General features: G+C 48.4%; 1 protein-coding gene and 2 non-coding genes across 3 annotated transcripts; all 3 read right to left on the bottom strand.

Annotated features, from left to right (window-relative positions):
* Positions 1–1492: 1492 nt before the first annotated feature.
* DKC1 (dyskerin pseudouridine synthase 1) lies at positions 1493–12258 on the bottom strand. The gene is made up of 15 exons (XM_022566288.2): positions 12147–12258; positions 11422–11489; positions 10888–10974; positions 9596–9687; positions 9208–9392; positions 8544–8608; positions 8133–8259; positions 7774–7904; positions 7216–7359; positions 5559–5679; positions 4629–4747; positions 3895–3998; positions 3470–3533; positions 2635–2763; positions 1493–2267 (listed from the first exon to the last, which is right to left on the bottom strand). Exons 1-15 carry the CDS (start codon positions 12160–12162, stop codon positions 2202–2204), a joined length of 1518 nt encoding a protein of 505 aa, XP_022421996.1. The 5' UTR covers positions 12163–12258; the 3' UTR covers positions 1493–2201.
* Positions 3568–3696, bottom strand: LOC115802454 (small nucleolar RNA SNORA56). Its single transcript, XR_004022927.2, has one exon. It is a non-coding gene; the product is annotated as a small nucleolar RNA SNORA56 (small nucleolar RNA).
* Positions 7539–7674, bottom strand: LOC115802457 (small nucleolar RNA SNORA36 family). The gene has a single exon (XR_004022930.1). It is a non-coding gene; the product is annotated as a small nucleolar RNA SNORA36 family (small nucleolar RNA).
* Positions 12259–17792: the final 5534 nt, after the last annotated feature.

Below are 17792 nucleotides of genomic sequence, written 5' to 3' on the forward strand. Positions count from 1 at the left end.
TGGGCCAGGCATGTGCATGTGAACACATACGTGTGTGTAACATATAAAAACATTTTGGGGGCTTCCCTGGTGGTGCAGTGGTTGAGAGTCCGCCTGCCGATGCAGGGGACACGGGTTCGTGCCCCGGTCCGGGAGGATCCCACGTGCCGCGGAGCGGCTGGGCCCGTGAGCCATGGCCGCTGAGCCTGCGCGTCCGGAGCCTGTGCTCCGCAACGGGAGAGGCCACAACAGTGAGAGGCCCGCGTACCGCAAAAAACAAAACAAAAAACAAAACAAACAAAAAACACTTTGGGAGCAAAGGTGTAAGGGGACCGTCCAGTTTCTGCTCCAGTGGGGAGAGTGCTCTGAAGCCCTTTGCTTCCACTTGCATTGGCCTTGGTTTCGACATGTCTACCAGATCTATCTTTCCTCCTAATAACCACTCCTTTTAGCTTTCTCTTTTATTCTCAACATGGTTTTCAGAGCACCCCAGACTTGCTGCCCAGGTTTAAACTAATGTGTCCAGAACAAAATACTCTGCTCCCTTGTTCACACAGCTGAGAGTCACATTAGCTCCAAAGAACTAAGATGCAGTTGTGCCCTCAAAAGTCACACTGCAGGTCTCCTGAAGCTAGCGCCCACGTAGACAAGCACCCCAGAGCATCTTACCCCAGATGGGAACCCACCGTGGACACACACTGAACTTCCCGGAGGCGTACATCCTGGCACGTCTAGGGCCCAGGTGTGCAACTTGCGCTCAGGGTCCCGGGCAGCAGAGGCTGTGACAAGCCAGCAGTGCAGCACTTCCCCACAAACTGCTCTAGACCTCTCACCAAGGCCTTCAGATTCCTAAACATCCTCCACCACTGCGCCCTCTCTTGTCACTCACCCGGCCTCCAGCCCAAGCAAAAGCTTCAGTGGCTCCCTTCGTCGAGTTTGTGCCCAGATGTGTCTGCAGATACTTAAGGGCTGTCAACAGACACAGTCACTGGCACCTCCTGCCCTGCACACCCACCACGTAATACTGAGAACCTTTCTCCTCTCAAGTAGTTTGGACATCACTTAATTTGTGATGAGTCCCCTCTTATCTCGTCAGTGTCCTGATGAAGATTCCAGAGTATCTGATCTCATGCCAGATGACGGGCCCAAAGGGAAGTGTTACAAGACGCAGAACCAGAGAAAGAAAAGTAACCAAACATAAAGGAAAAGCATCAAATTTCAACTAGGACATAAAGGTCCCTACTTTTTTTTTTTTTTTTGCCTCTCACTGTTGTGGCCTCTCCCGTTGCGGAGCACAGGCTCCGGACGTGCAGGCTCAGCGGCCATGGCTCACGGGCCCAGCCGCTCTGTGGCATGTGGGCTCTTCCCGGACCAGGGCTCAAACCCGCGTCCCCTGCATCGGCAGGCGGACTCTCAACCACTGCGCCACCAGGGAAGCCCAACATTTTTAATCAAAATATATTTTCTGTCCTCCTAGTTTGAGATCAACAATCAGAAAATCCAACAGGAATACTTTAAAAATTTCATAAGTAAACTTTAATAAGTAAAAATTACAACCTTCTCCCAGCAATGAAACTAACTGAGGATTAAAACAAAGAATGGAGACATGGTTTTTTGGGGATTCTCTCACAAACAGCCAGGTGGATTTAGGTGCCTGAAGTGGTGCCTATATACACAAGCAGTGAAGTGACTAGAAATAACTCATGAGATGGAACGACAGAGCCCTTGGCCAGGCCTCCATCTAGAAGGGAAATACGGGGTGACAGAGGAGACTGACACTAGAGTCCTCACAGGACACTGGAAAAATGATTACCCCTCAATTAATAACATGATTCAGTTATTTTTTTTTTACTTGCCCTATACCATTTTGCTGAGCAGACTTAATTTTTATAAACTTCTTTGATGAGGGAAGGGGGAAGCAAACTAGGAGAGGCCCATGATGTGAAAACGGCCCCCAGGAAACAGCTGCGGATGCTCACCGGGCAGTGCCGGGTCTGAAGGGGAGACAGCCGCCCCCTTCACCAGTGTCCTTAAAACAGGACAAGATGGGATGACCGCGCCGGGGGACGTCAGCAAGGTCGCAGCAGCTGCTCCAACGCGCCGGACTCTCCGCCCTTTCTGGGATCTCAGGTTCATTCCCTCAAGAACAAATGTAGTTATGTTTTCTCAATAAGGCTTTAATTCCTCCTCCCACCTGGACACAGTGCTTCAAGTGGCGTCCACTAGTCAGCAAAGATTTCCACTTTTATTTTCTTCTTCTTCTTCTTCTTTTTGGTGGTGTCACTGTCCTGGGGGAAAGAGAAAGCAAGCGTCTGTTAAGCACTGCCACTCTCCCCAAAGGAAATCAGGGAAGTTCCACACAGTCAACTAAGCCTTTTCAGGATCCGTAAGGATATCCTGCAATACGTAAATTTTGCACATAACACAAATCGCGCGTTTTCCACGGATGCCCCTGCATTTAGATCCCCCAGCTATGCACCCTCCCCACCCACCATCAACACAACCCTAACTCTGAGCCATTACTATAAAAAAGCTGGGCCCGGCCCCGTCCTTCCCACAGGGCAGCTCCCCGAGTAACCAAGCCGGCACCAGCGGGCAATTCCTTCCCCTTCAAGGACAAAGAGAGTCCTGGGCCCTGGACGTGTTTGTACACACCCCATCTCCCGGCTCGTCCACACTCTCCAGAGCAGCTTTGGCCTTCTTGTCTTTCTTCTTCTTCTTTTCCTTCTTGACCAACTGGGGAGCCACTGAAGAGGTTTCATCACTTTCACTCTCTCGCTTCCGCTAAGGTGGAGACAATTGATCAAATGTTAAGATCTTGGGCAAATGCGGATGAGAAAGTTTCAGTAAGTCAAAAGGGGAGGAGCCAGCAGAGAAGATGCTGATTGGATCCAACAGGAAGTTTTCAAAGACCCCAACAGGGCCTTGTTTACCAAGGGTTCAAAGACCAGGAAGCCAGGGGCACAGCAGGAGCGCCAGGGCAGCAACACAGGGCCGGGCCAGAAAGGCCACGTCCTCACTGAAGCCAAAGGCAGGACCGCATGCCCCCCAGGAGCGCTCCCACGAGTGCTCAGAGAAGACAGGCAAGCGCAGGCCCCAAGCAGGGCACAAGCAGCTCTTCTCAGGACACTCTGTGCCACCCGAGGTACAGACAAGCCATCCAGCAGTCTAACACCAACAGCCCGCAGCCCGAGCCGAGCAGCCACCACGTGCTTCCCGCAGACGGTCGCAGCACTGAGCTGGTGCCGTCCGGAGGGGTTTGTCCGGTCCCGAGCGTCACGGCCTCTACTTCAACATGCCTGTGCCGCCCCTTGACCCAACCCTGTTCCGGGGTCATGGCCTCAGCTGAGCCCACACCCCTGCCAGCAGACACGACAGGGAACGTGAACTGGAGCCTGCAGAGCCCGAGGTGGGCAGGAAGGCCCACCCCGCTGAGCCAGCATGTGTGGCTGGACGGCACATGGCGAAGCCCTCAGAGCACGCCACTCACCTTTGGGGCTTTGACTGCTTCGGCAACTACCTGGGGGGCTTTGACGTCTTTCCTGGCAGAATCACTGAAAGAGGAGCGACAGGTGAGAGTTGTTCCCAGCAGATCCGGCAAGCCTAAGGCCACCATCAACATCCTGATGCTGGACAGAACAACTCACCACTTGCTGTCACAGAGTGACTCCTGCTGGAGTGCCACGAGCCAGACTAGAAAGGGTTAACTGTCTGTCGTGCTGCCCAACGCCCTAAGCAGCTACTCCACACGCCCCAAGGCCAGTCCCCTCAGGTCCTACACGTTTCCCCCAAACTAAATCCACCCCTTTCCCACGTCTGGGCTCCCCGCCTTCCCCTCCTCCCCTGCGGTCACTATAGCACTGCAGCCAGCGTGCCCTCTGCCCACCACACGGCTGGGAAACATCCCGCCCTTACCTGTAGTCCACGTACTCCTGTGTCCAGGCGGCAGGCGTGTTGTCCGTGGGCTTGCCGTGCTTGTCCAAAAGGCCCTGCTTGATCATCAGCCTCTTCTGACTTGCCTGGTGGACCGTCAGGGTTTCAACGTTATAACAGTGCCAACACATAAAGCATGTACCACGACCACACACACACACAGCAAATAAGGTGCCCCCCTTGGGTGTTCTCAGCAGAGTGCTCCAAACTCACCCTCCCTCTAATAGGAGCAAACATGGGACTTATCAAAGGTTGCAAACCTTTTTGTACCAGTGGGAGCCTCTGCAGTGTCATTTTGACCACAGGGCCTTTGCACATGCTATTCCATCGGCCCTGGACTCTTCCCTCCCCCCTTCACCTCAACATCTAACACTACGTACCTCACATTGGCGTGGCTCAAGATCCCTCACCCCGACTCCCCGACCAGGCCAAAGCCTTCATCGTGGACTGTTGATTGACGTGTTAGGCACCTCTCCACACCCCTTCATAAGGCCCTCACCACGCCACTGTGCAATTTGAGCATTGCCTATCTACTGTCCCCCTTAGACTGAAATCTCTAAGGTCTGAGACAGGCCCGTTTCTACTTACCACTGACTCCCCAGAGCCCAGCACGAGGCAAGGACGTGGCAGTGGACACACAGTGGGAGCTGCCCGAGTTAGGATTCAACAAGGCAAAACGGAATAAGGCAGCAGGGCATACACCCAGTCCCACTTACTTTTGGACCTAAACCCCACTTCCGAGGGTAAGTGTCTCTCTCCATGATCACTCTCTTGATCTTGGCTACGATACCATGGTCACAGGTGGAGATCACTGCCGTGGTCATTAATGCAATAGCTGCAGGCGTTGGAAAGAGATAAAAGAACGATTTGAAGGGGAAAGACTTCATAATCAATGAGCCCGAATGCCACTGTTTTACACAACTTTTAAAAACCTATTTAAAACTCTTAAGCTCTCCTACCTTGAGGTTTCCTTTGCTGAGCATTGCATATGGAGGAAATCCACCATTAGGGGAAGAAAGGCTGTGAAATCACATTACTTATCGAGTTCAAAAAACACTGACACTAATCACACTCATAAAAATCAATGCTTCCTAGGTCCTCAGAAGGGACCTCTTAATAAGTAAATCACAGCTATTTAACCTGTGTAATTTGCACAAGAAATAAAGCATGTCATCAGAATTCCTTTTCAGCTGTGAGCAAGCAGCCAGAGGGGAAGGGACACCTCAATAAGGAACCCCAAAGACACGCGTGTCCTGCCTGGAGCTCAGGCCACACACAGGGACAATCCGACAGTAGCTAAACTTTCACAAGGTAGTGCTGCAAGCAGACAAGGAGTGGACTGAAGGCTCTTTAATTACCACAGCCATTCACCCCCACTTCGCTGATGATTTCCTCCTTTCACTGGAGAGCCGAGGAGAGCCCAACTGCTGAGACACAGCTCCTAAGAGCAGCCAGTGGGGCGAGAGGAAACCCCACTTACCTCCCTGCTGCCTATGCCTGTCTGACATGGCCCTTTGCTGTGAGCACCCCGACAGACCCCGAGTGACACAGCGATCAGATGAGCCCGAGGGGCCAGGCCCGGGGGACCCCGTTAGTGAGCCTGGCCGCAGCGGCGCCGGAGGGCCAAGGGCGCCTTCACCTCTTACCCATACAGACAGCTTCCCCTTTGGTGGTGATGACCGCCACCTCCTGGTTGACCTCGATCCCGTCCTCGTACCGGAGGACGCCTGGGAGCATGATCTTCGCGCCATAGCAGATGGCGTTCACCTGCGGGGTGGTGTCCCTGGTGAGCGCCGCGGCCCCAGGCGGCCGCCGCCCTGCACCCCACCCCCACCCGTGACAGAGGACCAATGACACCCACGGCCACTGGCCGCGGTCTAGCTTATGAAGGGACTCAGGCTCACGGCAACCACCCAGCACAGGCCAGGCGCTTCACGCATGTCAACTCAGAAATGTTAGCAGGGGCCGTAAATAGCCACTCCTACCCACGGCACTTAGAGCTGCCTTCATACTAAACCAAAACCCAGCCTCAGTTTTCTTTAATTGCTCTTCTCTATGCCTCTAATCATTAAGGGAAAAACCTCTGACAGAGCTGGGAGGTGTATCAGATTTATTGGGAAATCTGGATAATAACAGGTTCCCAAAGTTAACTCACAAGCAAGACTGCCGAGGCCAACTCTCCCCGAGTTCGACAGCACTCCATGCGTCCAACCCACCTCGTGCCACCTTGTCTTCACTCACCATATTCCACCCTCCCTTGAAATTCACCCAGAAGCGACCAGTTTGACCCCAGCGCAACAGGGGATCACATTTATGTTGTTCTGTTTTACGTGATTAAGTTTTTTCAGTTGCTATAGGGGCATGTTTTGGTATGCCTCATTAGTTTTTCTGTCTTTTACTACAAACTATAACATCTATACAGTCACCAAACATCTATATAATTTAAGATCTAAATATGAACGAGCAAGCTCAAGTTATTAAATATATACAAAAATTTATATCTTTAAAAGTTAGAAAAAATTTTTATTGCTACTTGTTTAACAATGATTGATTACGCACTAGGCCACAAAGCATCTTAACTTATAGAAGGCCGTATTCTCTGACCATAATACCATTAAAAATAAGGCTATTTACAGTTCTGGACTACTCAACATTAAATAACTACTAAAGAGGAAACCCAAAGCAACACAAATAACTGCAGATTTCCTTTCATCATTAAGATTACTCTAAGGTTATTTAGTAAGTATACTAAGAAAAAAAGCTTGATAATCTCTGTGACGTTTAGGTTTTATGACCTCAAACTAGGATTTATTTAAACAAAAAAGCCTTTAATGGAGAACTTATCGTATCTCTGAAACTCTCTAGTCTCAACCTTTTATCCCCATCAAAACAACCTTTTCTAGCAATAATTTAAATAAACCAAGGTGTCTTAGGCACATGCAGAACTACCAGTTTACAAGAGGGCAAAGTTTATGTGCCACTGATAGTCTATTTCTTGAACCAAGTTACTTACTTTTAAAGTATTTGCCTTATTTCGAAATGAAATTACTCCTAGCATTAAACTTCTACTTTAATTTATATTTGTTTTTGATTTAATACAAAGTTAATCATAAATGCTTCCAAGAACAAAAAAACAAATAAATGAATCCAGTGTCCAATCTACGAAACCAGAAAATAAACCAAGGGAAAATAATAGCTACAAGTTCACAAAGCCCAATTTCATCTCTTTAAATAGAATGAAGTGTTCAGGACACAGACCATATCTCATCTCTCGAGGTCACATTTGGTCCAAACAGAACTTACCGCACTGTCTTTCATGACCAGCCGTTTATGAGATGTCAAGAGCTTTTCCAAAGGGTAAACAACTCGCCGCAGGTAACTCTCATCTTTGTGGTTGTCATACAGCCACTGGGCATCCAGCACATCGTGCATCGTCACCATGTGGTCCTGGAAAGTAGCCACATATGAAAATTACTCGAGTGCCATTGTATCCCCAACAGGCAAATGGACCTCACACTTCCAAACACGGAACGAATTTAGTCCCGTCTGCTAGTCCAAGCTCATTAGTCTTCGGTCTCTTCGGAGTCAACTCTTTACCTGTTGGTCTATTAAACCTAAGCAGGCATATCTGTAGGCTAGGAGGTAAATGAACAGAGTAATGCTATCCATCCAGTCATCCCCCCGCCAGCCTGTGTTTCAATGTCCCAAAGTTTAATTAACAGAACAGGGAAGCTGCCCTGAACTGAACTCAACACTTTGGAAACTGCCTTTTCTTGGATGTGAAGCAGGTAGAGTTCCACCAAGGGCTGGAGGACCCAAGTACCAGCCGGCTCTAAAACTCTTAGCCCCGCGATGACGTACCTTTTCACTCATGACTCCGGAACGAACCCGCCGGAGTTCCTGCATCTGACCACCAACTCCCAATAACAAACCAAGGTGTACACACAGCGTCCGAATGTAAGTGCCGGCCTCACAACTCACCCAGAAGATTCCTAAGACACATGCAAAAGTAGTACATATTTTCCCAAGTAAACACATCACTGGTTGAGAAACCCAGAGTTATTCTCTATCTGCACCAGCAAAACTAGAGACAACGGACACAGGCCACGACTACACCACATACTAAAGGCATCTACTTTTAAGAGACTAATTCTCAAGAATTCATTCCTATGCACGTGTGCTCTACGTCGGCTCAGTGCCTCACAGGCCTAAGGACCCACCTAATCTCCTTTCAGGATCATACTCGATCATCTTGCTCTCGTAGATGGTCCGCACTCGGAGCTGCCTCTTTACTGCAGCGATGAGCGGGGGTCGCTGGAACAAGGCACCTGTCAAGGTCTCTAGGGCCTGAGAATAAGCACAAACCAAAACTCAAATAAGATCAAAGGGCAGATTTGGGGAGTTTAAGGGCACACTTGAAACACAAAAGGTCTCTTTCAATCATTTAGGATCTAAAAGGGCCTTTCAATTTTTGACTCTTTCTTCAACTACATAGGGATGGCTCAGTGCTGAGCAGAAGCCTCTCCTCAGAAAGGACATGAGCAGGTTGGCCACGGCAGCCCACTGACAAGGGCAAGGGCCTCAAAGTCCCCAGTTGCTAACAGGTGCCTTCCCTACAATTACAGACTTACCCTAGAAAGCTGAGTCCCCCCTTCGATAGCATTGTGCAGCCGGACAATTCCCACATACTCTTTGCCTGTAAAATGACAAAAGAGTAGTCAGGTGTGGCCACTGAGTTTTCTGTATTTTCTATATGCTTATATCACTCCCATTTTGTACAGCCAGAAAAAGCAGGCAATTTGAACTCCTGTTTCTGTAAAATTTGCATTAAGACAGATTTCATGGTGCAGATGTGGGAAAGGAATGAAGACGCTATCTCATCGAGAGCTCAACTTTCAACATGCTGACAGGGACAGCCGGAGCACCCGTGGAGAGCCTGACTGGAGACCACCTTAGAAGGTCAAGTAGAATTCTCCCCAATGCCAATGAAGGAGAGGCACTCTAGGCAGAAGCAGCAGGGCGGTTAGAGGAGTGTGGAGTGACAGGCCTGGAGCTGGGCTCAACGTGTGCATAAAAAGCACCTAGAACTCCAAACAAGGCAGCGCCACCAGGGTCTGGCTGAGGACAGAAGGCACATACACACCAAGAATATCCCTTGCTTCTGTTTTCTGTTTTTGTTTTATGATTTTACTAATGAAGAAATCATTTCTGAGAGCCAAAATGTAGAAAGGAAAGGAAACACAGAAAGCCTTCCAATCTCAAAGTAGCCCCGTCTTCCCTCCCTCTCCCACATACCTGCGCTCTGCTGGGATTTCACCAAGCGAGTGGCTCGTTCAATGCACACTATTAAACAACCAGTCACCTTGGGATCCAGGGTACCACTGTGTCCTGTCTTCTCTACCCGGAGTATTCGCCGAATCCAGGCTACCACCTCGTGGGAAGAGGGGTTGGAAGGCTTGTCAAGATTAATGAAACCTGTCCTAGAATGGGAAAGAAATTACTGTGTCATCGGCTCTGGCCCTCTAATGAAAACTAAATCTGAAGAGTAAAAAAGAAGAGTTTACCATGGGTACAGGATATCATATTTAGGGCAATGCCATCGCTACCTCCATGAATAACTGATGTGAAAGGGTCATTTTGAAAAGAACGGAAGTTTGGACAGTGCTGTTTCCAACACACTTACCTGATATAGTCCCCAATCTCCCTCTTCAGAGGATTTGAACCACAAGGAAGAGGTGTATAATGTGTTGTCCTTACATTTAGCTTATCAAAATTCTAGAAAGCAATGATACAACACAAAACAAACAATAAATCATTAACATGTGGGAAACAAGGGTCAGGACCACCATGAACCATGATATGGTGACGCTTCAGGTTCTTGTTTTAGATCTTACTTCTATATTTCCATTATGTGCTGTGACAGACTGCTAAGCCTCCCCACATGCTGGAAAAATTACCTATATGAGTAAGAATACGACAAATTTGATCCCTCCTCCAGAAAGACCTCTTGGGGTACTACAGAACAAACTGGGCTTCACTGTGCAGGCTTATGAGTAAAATATGGACTAGCTTTGATTTTCTCCGGGACCAAATGGAGGGGGACTGGCAACACGGCTCCGCACACCTGACTGGCCTGCACCTGCCCCAGGCACTCCTACCCCACTTTCCTCACGTCTGCCCCTTCTCACTCTCCTTTCCAGGGCTCCACCACCAGCCTGAAAGGGCTCCCGTCAATGGAAGCCCCTTAGCTTCATCTTGGTACTTTCCACAAGCAGCAATGATTTTTTTAACTGTATCTCCCACCCCTAGATTTTAAGTTCCATGACAGCAGGGACATTGCCAACCTGGTTTACCAGCGGGTAAAAATAGAGAACCAGATGCTGTCTAAATGGCAGACACATCTGGCCAAGCAGAAACTCAACTGTATTGAATTCTATATGCAAATCTCTCTTTTTCCTCATATTTAGTGATTTATTCAAACAGTCTGTCAAGGAGTCTTTCAATAAATTTACCTCCTAATCTCGTAGCTGGCGCCCATTATGTCATTTGTGAAACTTGTAATTTAACTCATCACCGAAGTACCCTAGTTAAAACCCAACACGATAGCCAGTAACTTCTAGGGAGCAAGTTAACATGCCAGGCACTGGTCGTATGCTCTCAAGCATGTTCTACTCCACAAACCAGGACAGGTCTGTAAGGTGAGGCTAAGTACAGAAATTGAGAATTGTTTATAAAATGTGATAGCAGTGTGACACTGTTGTAAAATTTACCTGTATTCTACAAGTGTTGGGTACATTGGAAATGAAGGGGGAAAAAACCCAAACAAACCCTGGGTCCTTCATCTCAGACACCTTGAGGAAGTGTTTTAGACGGCCTCATCTAGCATTTCCTAAGTCCAGGATGCACTCTCAATCAACTGTTTAATACTCAAAAACAATGTAAAAGCCAAGCGTTGACCTGATGCAAAACACATACCTTTAGCAACAGGGGCCACTGAGATGTGTCCAACTGAGCCACTTTGGATTCAGGTTTGATGAGAAATTCTTCAGCGTGTTGTATTTCCTTCCACAGGACAGAAACACAGCCTGTTAGACTTCCCACCTGACTTTGAACAGTTCCACTACTACCACAGAAGTCTATACCTTTGAAATAAAAAACAAGGTAGTCTATGCCTTTTCCCTGGGACCTCCAAAGGAAAAAGAAATGAACAAAGAACTGAGAAGCGTAAGTGAAGTGCCACCAAGACGGGCACAGCAATTTTAAGAGAAAGAGGGGTAGTGGGTCTGATAAGAGAATTTCAGGGAGAGCACTTGGTGTGGCCAGCAACATTTAGCAGGGTGTGCCTGACAGCAAAGACCCAGGTTGGCGGGCGTTGTGTACTTTCTACACAACGACCACTCAATTACAGCCCATTCCTCCAAAGCCTTTAAAAACAGTTCTTTTCTGTAATCTGTCAGCTAAGAAACCTTTCTTTTCAGTCAAAGCAAAGTACAACATATTCGTACTCACTGCTACATCTTCTTCTGGTAAGGATTTCCGCTCCTTTTTCTTCTTATGCTTCTTCGGTAAAATAAGTACTTAAAAAACACACACACACAAGAATTAGGAGTTTTCCCCAAAAATAAAGACAATGAAGTTTAAAACAAGGGTAGGTAGAAAACGGATGCTTGTCTAGGATCACAGGGGAAGCCGCCGGTGTCAGGCCGAGTGCGCGGGCTGCACGGCGGGCTCCAGACAGCAGCCGCACGTGTCGCCCTCCATCCCGGCTCACCACGTGGCCGCGCGGGGCTGAAACGCCCACGGCGCTCTGGCCGCTGGCCCGTAAGTTCCGTAAGCGACCGCCCAACGGTCCCCGAGGGCTGGTGGCCCCTAGAACTTTTTTTCGACTTAGCGCTCCGCGCACGCCCGAGCCCCTCGGCCCCTTTGCTTCCCATCATCGCGCGGCGCTGACCGCGGCGGCCGAGCTGGCGGCGGCGGCCCGGGCCCTAAGGGGACTGTACCGTCGGCGGGAGGCCCGGGCTGGTGGCGTCACGTCACCGCGGGGGCCTCTCGCTCTCTCGCCCTCACCCGTGGAGCCAAGGCCAAGCGACAAGGTCGGCAGGAGGCCCGGCAGCTGGAGCTAGCGGAAAGCTCGGGCCTCGAAGTTGTCCCCCCACCCCCGGCTCCCCTAGCCGAAGGATCTGGCCCCGGCCCGCGGCAACCCGCCTGGCCACCCGCGAGCGAACCACCCGTACCTTCCGCGTCCGCCATGTTGCCCCGCTGAGCGTGCGAGCCGCGTGGGCTAGCGCCGAGGAAGCTACAGCGGACTCCCGCCGCCGTCAGGCCGCGCCACTAGGGCCCGCCCACCTGTGCGCCGCCCCGTGCGTGTCGTGCAGCGGGGCGGGGCGAGGCGGGGCCGGGCTCGCGGGGCAGAGCCCCAAGCGCGCGCGGGACGGCTGCACACTCTCATTGGTGGACGCGGCCGGGACGCTGGCGCGTCCGCGCGTGCGCCTTGGGCCTCTCCCCGCCTTCGGCTGCCAGGTCTAGGAGCGCCTGCGCAGCTCGCCGGGGCGGCTCGTAGTCTGTGGGCACGGCCCGGCAGCGGTTCGCTCTCCTTCGTTGAGGTTTTACCCGGACGGGAGCACACGGGCACCCGCCTGAGCGCTCCTTGCTTCCTCGCCGACCCTTGAAGGTGGCTGTCGGATCAGTCCCGATGGCAAAATGAAGACGTTGAGGCGCATAGCGTCCTTTGCCGCTTGTAATTCCCATCCAGCTAGAGTGGCACTGGCGATAGAAACAAGAGTGCGAGCCACTTGTGGACTTTTAAATTCTCCAGCAGCCATTTGGAAAAGAAAGTACAATGTTAAAAGTTAAATCGATTTTAATAACAAACTTTATTTAACGCAGCGATCCACAATATTATCATTTCAACATATAAGTAATACACAGCATTGTGAATGGCATATTTTACGCTCTTTTTGTGGTTTTTTTCTGTACCAAGTCTTTCTGGTGTGCGCTTTACGGTTACAGCACAGCTAGATTTCAGCTCCACGACGGGGCTCCATGTGAACTGCCGGACAGTCAAAGCGGGTTCGTGGCTGTGGTACTGAATGGCCAAGCAAGTAGCTGCTCCAGGTTCAAGCCCTCTTCCCTCCTGCAGTAATAATATTAATGCTCTAACTTGATTTTTTATACATAGCCAAAGTCCTCAATATCAACCAATCCACGAGCAGTTAATTACACTCCCCATCCCATAATTTTATAATGCTCCGTTGGTATATATTTGGCTAAATTTCAGGTACTCACTAATGGTTCTCCAACACTCCTCATCTGATCTGTTAGCAAATCCTCTCGGCTTTGCTTTCAAAAGATCCAGAATCTGGTAGTTTTTCACCACCCTCAATACTGTCACTGGAGTCCATGTCATCACCATGGCTCTCCTACATTTTTCCACTTGCCTCCTGCACTTCCCCCCTCTTTCTGTTTTTTCCAACTATATTATCTTCTCAACACAGCCCCTGGAAAGAGCCATTAAATTGTGAGTCAGGCCACGTCCCTCCTCTGCTCAAAGCCCTTCAATGGCTTCACATCTATAGTGGGATGAAGACTGGCCCCCCACTTCGGACCTAACCCCTGGACTCTATGAAAACGAACTTACTTGAAAAAAGGGTCTTTGTAGAGGTACTGAAGTTAAGGATCTACAGATGAGGTCATCTTGGATGACTCAGGTGGGCCCCAAATCCAACAACAAGTATCCTTAGAAGAGAAGAAGGACACAGAAGAGGATAAGACCATGTAAAGATGGCAAGAATGTTTTATCCCCAAGGATCTTCAGGGTGATGAATCATGGAATCCTGTTAAAAGGCCACCTGTAGTAGACCACCACCAACAAAAACTCTAGATCTGGTGAACGGCAGCCTGCCTTGAATCACCACGATGGAAAATCATGGCCCCTCATCTAATTCCCGGACCCCATCAATTCACAGACTCAGCCCTCAAGCGAAGGTGAGGCCAGGTACACATAACACAACTGTGTACTTTAAACCTTCCTCCGACTTTCCACTGTGGTCCAGTGGTCGGAAATGGAGTCTTTAGTCTGCGTCTTTCTCCCTGTGGACCCCCTGTGGCTCTTTCCCCAGTTCCTGATCGCATAATTGGCAGCTGGATGAATTCCCACAGAGGCTTCCTGAAGGACTCAGCACAATTATGGAAAGAGGGTCAAAAGAAAGCCCCGGTCACTGTCCCTTCAATTATCAGGCACATTACCATAATGAAGTCCCTGGGCATTGACGTGATCATCTCATTGTCCCCCAAACCATCATACTGGTCTGCCACGTTAATGACGTCACGCTGACTGGACCTAGTGCATGGGCAGTAGCAAATATTTCACCACAGAATGAAAGATAAGCCCCATAAAAACTCAGGGGCCCAAAACTTTCATGAAGTTTCTGGGCACCAGTGGACTGAAGCATATTGGCATTGTCCCTCCAAAGAGAAAAACAAGTTGCTGTACCTCGAACCCACTGTCACGAAGAAAGTATGATGCTTGGTGGGCCCCTTTCTGGGAGTGGCATACCCCATGTGGATGCTTTTATACCTTTGTCAAAAACCAGTTGGGTACATGTATGTGGGTCTATTTCTGGGTTCTCTACTCCGTTCCATTTATCTATGTGTTTATTCCTCTACCAATATCACACAATCTTGATCACTGTAGTTATATAATGAGCCTTGAAATTGTGTACAGAGATTTATGTGTTGATCTTGTATCCTGCAACCCTGTAAAGCTCACTTATTAGTTATGGGAATTTTTCATGTAGATTCCTTTGGATTTTCTGTGAAGACAATTATGTCATCTGCAAATGAAGACACTTTTAATTCTTCTTCCCAGTCTGTGTGCCTTTCATTTCTTTCTTTCCTTTTCTTTTTTTCCTTATTGCACTGGCTAGAACTTCCAACACTACGTTAAATAAGAGTGAGAGCACATAGCCTTGCCTTGTTCCCAACCATTAGGGGAAAGTGCCCAGTTTTTCACCATTTAAGTATGAAGTTAGTCATATGTCTTCCATAGATGTTCTTTAACAAGTTGAGGAAATTCCCCCCTATTCCTAGTTTTGTGAGGGTTTTTGTCATGAATTGATATTGGGCTTGTTCTGCATCAATTGATATAATCATGTGACTTTTCCTCTTTTGCTTGTCAATATGGTGGATATCACTGATTTTCATATACTGAATGAGCCTTGCATCTCTGGGATAAACCCCACCTGGTCATGGTGTATAATTCTTTTTGTTTGCAGATTTTACTTGCGGATTTTACATTATTGGCCTTTCACACACACGTATAGCTATCTCCTCATGTTTGTCCCTCATCCAGAAATTGGAGAAGAATTTTCTTTTCAAATTTTCTCTCTTTTCACAGAGAATAAGTTAGATGCATGGCCACTTTGCCCCACATAACATAATTAAAATAGAAACTCTTCCTTAATAGTGGACATTTATTTTCATAAGTCCTCCTAGTTACAAGATTTACAGTACTTAAAGAACTGCCAAACTAAACCTTTTTTTTTTTTTTTTGGTTGGGGAGCCTTGCTCTTTTTTGTTTTTTAAAAAAAATGTTATTTATTCATTTATTTTATTGAAGTATAGTTGGTTTACAATATCGTGTTAGTTTCAGATGTACAGCACAGTGATTCAGTTTTATATATATATATATATTATTTTTCAGATTCTTTTCCATTATAGGTTAATACAAGATATTGAATATAGTTCCCTGTGCTATACAGTAGATCCTTGTTGGTTATCTATTTCAAACTGAACCTATTTTATTTTTTTAACATCTTTATTGGAGTATAATTGCTTTACAATGGTGTGTTAGTTTCTGCTTTATAACAAAGTGAGTCAGCTATACATATACATATGTTCCCATATCTCTTCCCTCTTGCGTCTCCCTCCCTCCCACCCTCCCTATCCCATCCCTCCAGGGGGTCACAAAGCACTGAACTGATCTCCCTGTGCTATGCAGCTGCTTCCCACTAGGTATCTGTTTTACGTTTGGTAGTGTATATATGTGCATGCCACTCTCTCACTTCGTCCCAGCTTACCCTTCCCCCTCCGCTTGTCCTCAAGTCCATTCTCTACGTCTGCATCTTTATTCCTGTCCTGCCCCTAGGTTCTTCAGAGCCCCTTTTTTTTAGATTCCATATATATGTGTTAGCATACGGTATTTGTTTTTCCTAAACCTAATTTAAATAAATGAGAAATGGGTAAGCCACAAAGGGAATCCAGGTTCTAAAAAACCACTTGCTATTCACATTATCTAGTCTCCCCAGGCTGGAGTGCAAACAAGCCATCCTGTGACTCTCTGTCATCATCTCGGATGAATGGAACTTGATTGTTTCAACAATCACGGTGAACATCATGCTGGGCCATTACACCGAAGACATCACGCTTACTGCACCTGGTGGACAAGAGGTAGCAGAGATGCTTCATTAGGACACCTGTATGCCAGAGTGTGGGAGATAAAGCCCATGAAAACTCAAGAGACTGACCCTTAGTGATGTTTTGAGATGGTCTGGACCATACTAGATATTCAGTAAGTTGCTGCACTGCATACCACCTACCACTCAGAAAGGGGCACCGCATTTGCTGGGGCTCTTCAGATTCTGTAGGCAAAATATACGACATGAAATTGTGCCACCAGTGCTTCAGCAAGTAATCTGTAAGGTGACGTGTTTTTAGTGGAACCCCAGGCAAGGAAAGTCTCTGCGGCAGGTACCAGCCACTCGATGCACTGCAACGTTACATGGAGTTTTGGCAAGTCCTAAAAGGAGAAACAGACTGTGGATTCCTGGAGTTTTGAAGGAAATCATGCCCTCTACTGCCATCGTATTTTCCTTTTGATCAACCTCTGTGGCCCCTGCTGTGGGTGACACTCTTTCCCTTGACTCCCACGTGTAACCTCATAGGTCTGTTGGTCAGGGTCTCCGAAGGAAGCAAATGAGAGGCTCTATGGGTTGAACTGAGGAGAATCTAATGGGGAGATTGTTTATAGAGGTTAAAGGAATCAGCAGGGGTGAGGCTCCCCTCCCAGGAACTGCCATCAGTTGATGTGGTCATGGCCACTGTCACTGCCGCTGCTAAGTACTCTGCCTGTCCACAGCAGAGACCCACACCGAGTTCCCAATAAGGTAGCCTTCCCTGGGGGACGAGCCCACCACCTTGTGGCGATTGATGAAATCAGACCACATCTGTGGGGAAGGGGCCACAATTTGTCCTCACTTGAATAGGTACTTGTCATGGGCCACCTTTCTGCTAGCATGGCCACCCGTAGACTTACTGTCCTGCATTCAGTTTCACAATATTTCACATAACAGTGCTTCTGACCAAGGCAATCACTATAAGACACAAGACGTGTGCTACGTGCTGACACTGAGAGATTGCTCTGAAACCCCTGGCCTGAAAGGATCTGTGCTGGTCAGTCTAGTGAAGGCTCACTTCCTACGCTAGGTGGGTGAAAAGACACTGAAAGGGGGAGGTGAGCTGGTGGCCACTATGTGGTGCTGTTTCTCCTTAGCCAGAATCCACGGGCCCACAATCAAGAAGTGGGAAGGACTCCTCTCACCATCACACCTACTCATCTACTCCCAGCGTGGAGCAGCTTAGAGCTCTGTTGGTTTCCAAGGTAGGAATGCTTCAACCAGGACCCAAACGCTGGTTCCATCATATTGCCATTTAGGGTTCTTTATGCCACTGAACCACAGGTCTCCTGAGCAGGCTTGGATGGTTGACATTGATTGCCAGGTTGAAACAGGGTCACTGTTATACCATGGGATTGGGAAGGACTATGTCTTAAATCCACGGGATCCTCTGGGGCATCTCCTACTACTGTCACATCCACGCAGGAC

This window comes from Delphinapterus leucas, chromosome X (assembly GCF_059928025.1).
Source record: "Delphinapterus leucas isolate spDelLeu-1000000601 "Yukka" chromosome X, BTC_Dleu_Yukka2, whole genome shotgun sequence".
Classification (NCBI taxonomy): Eukaryota; Metazoa; Chordata; class Mammalia; order Artiodactyla; family Monodontidae; genus Delphinapterus; species Delphinapterus leucas.

Excerpts from the sequence above, each read along its gene's own strand:
- DKC1 (XM_022566288.2), bottom strand. Across the intron at positions 8,260-8,543 it reads GGGGGACTCAGCTTTCTAGG|GCCCTAGAGACCTTGACAGG; the intron begins GTAAGTCTGTAA and ends GCTTATTCTCAG. Across the intron at positions 2,764-3,469 it reads AAGCAGTCAAAGCCCCAAAG|CGGAAGCGAGAGAGTGAAAG; the intron begins GTGAGTGGCGTG and ends TCTCCACCTTAG.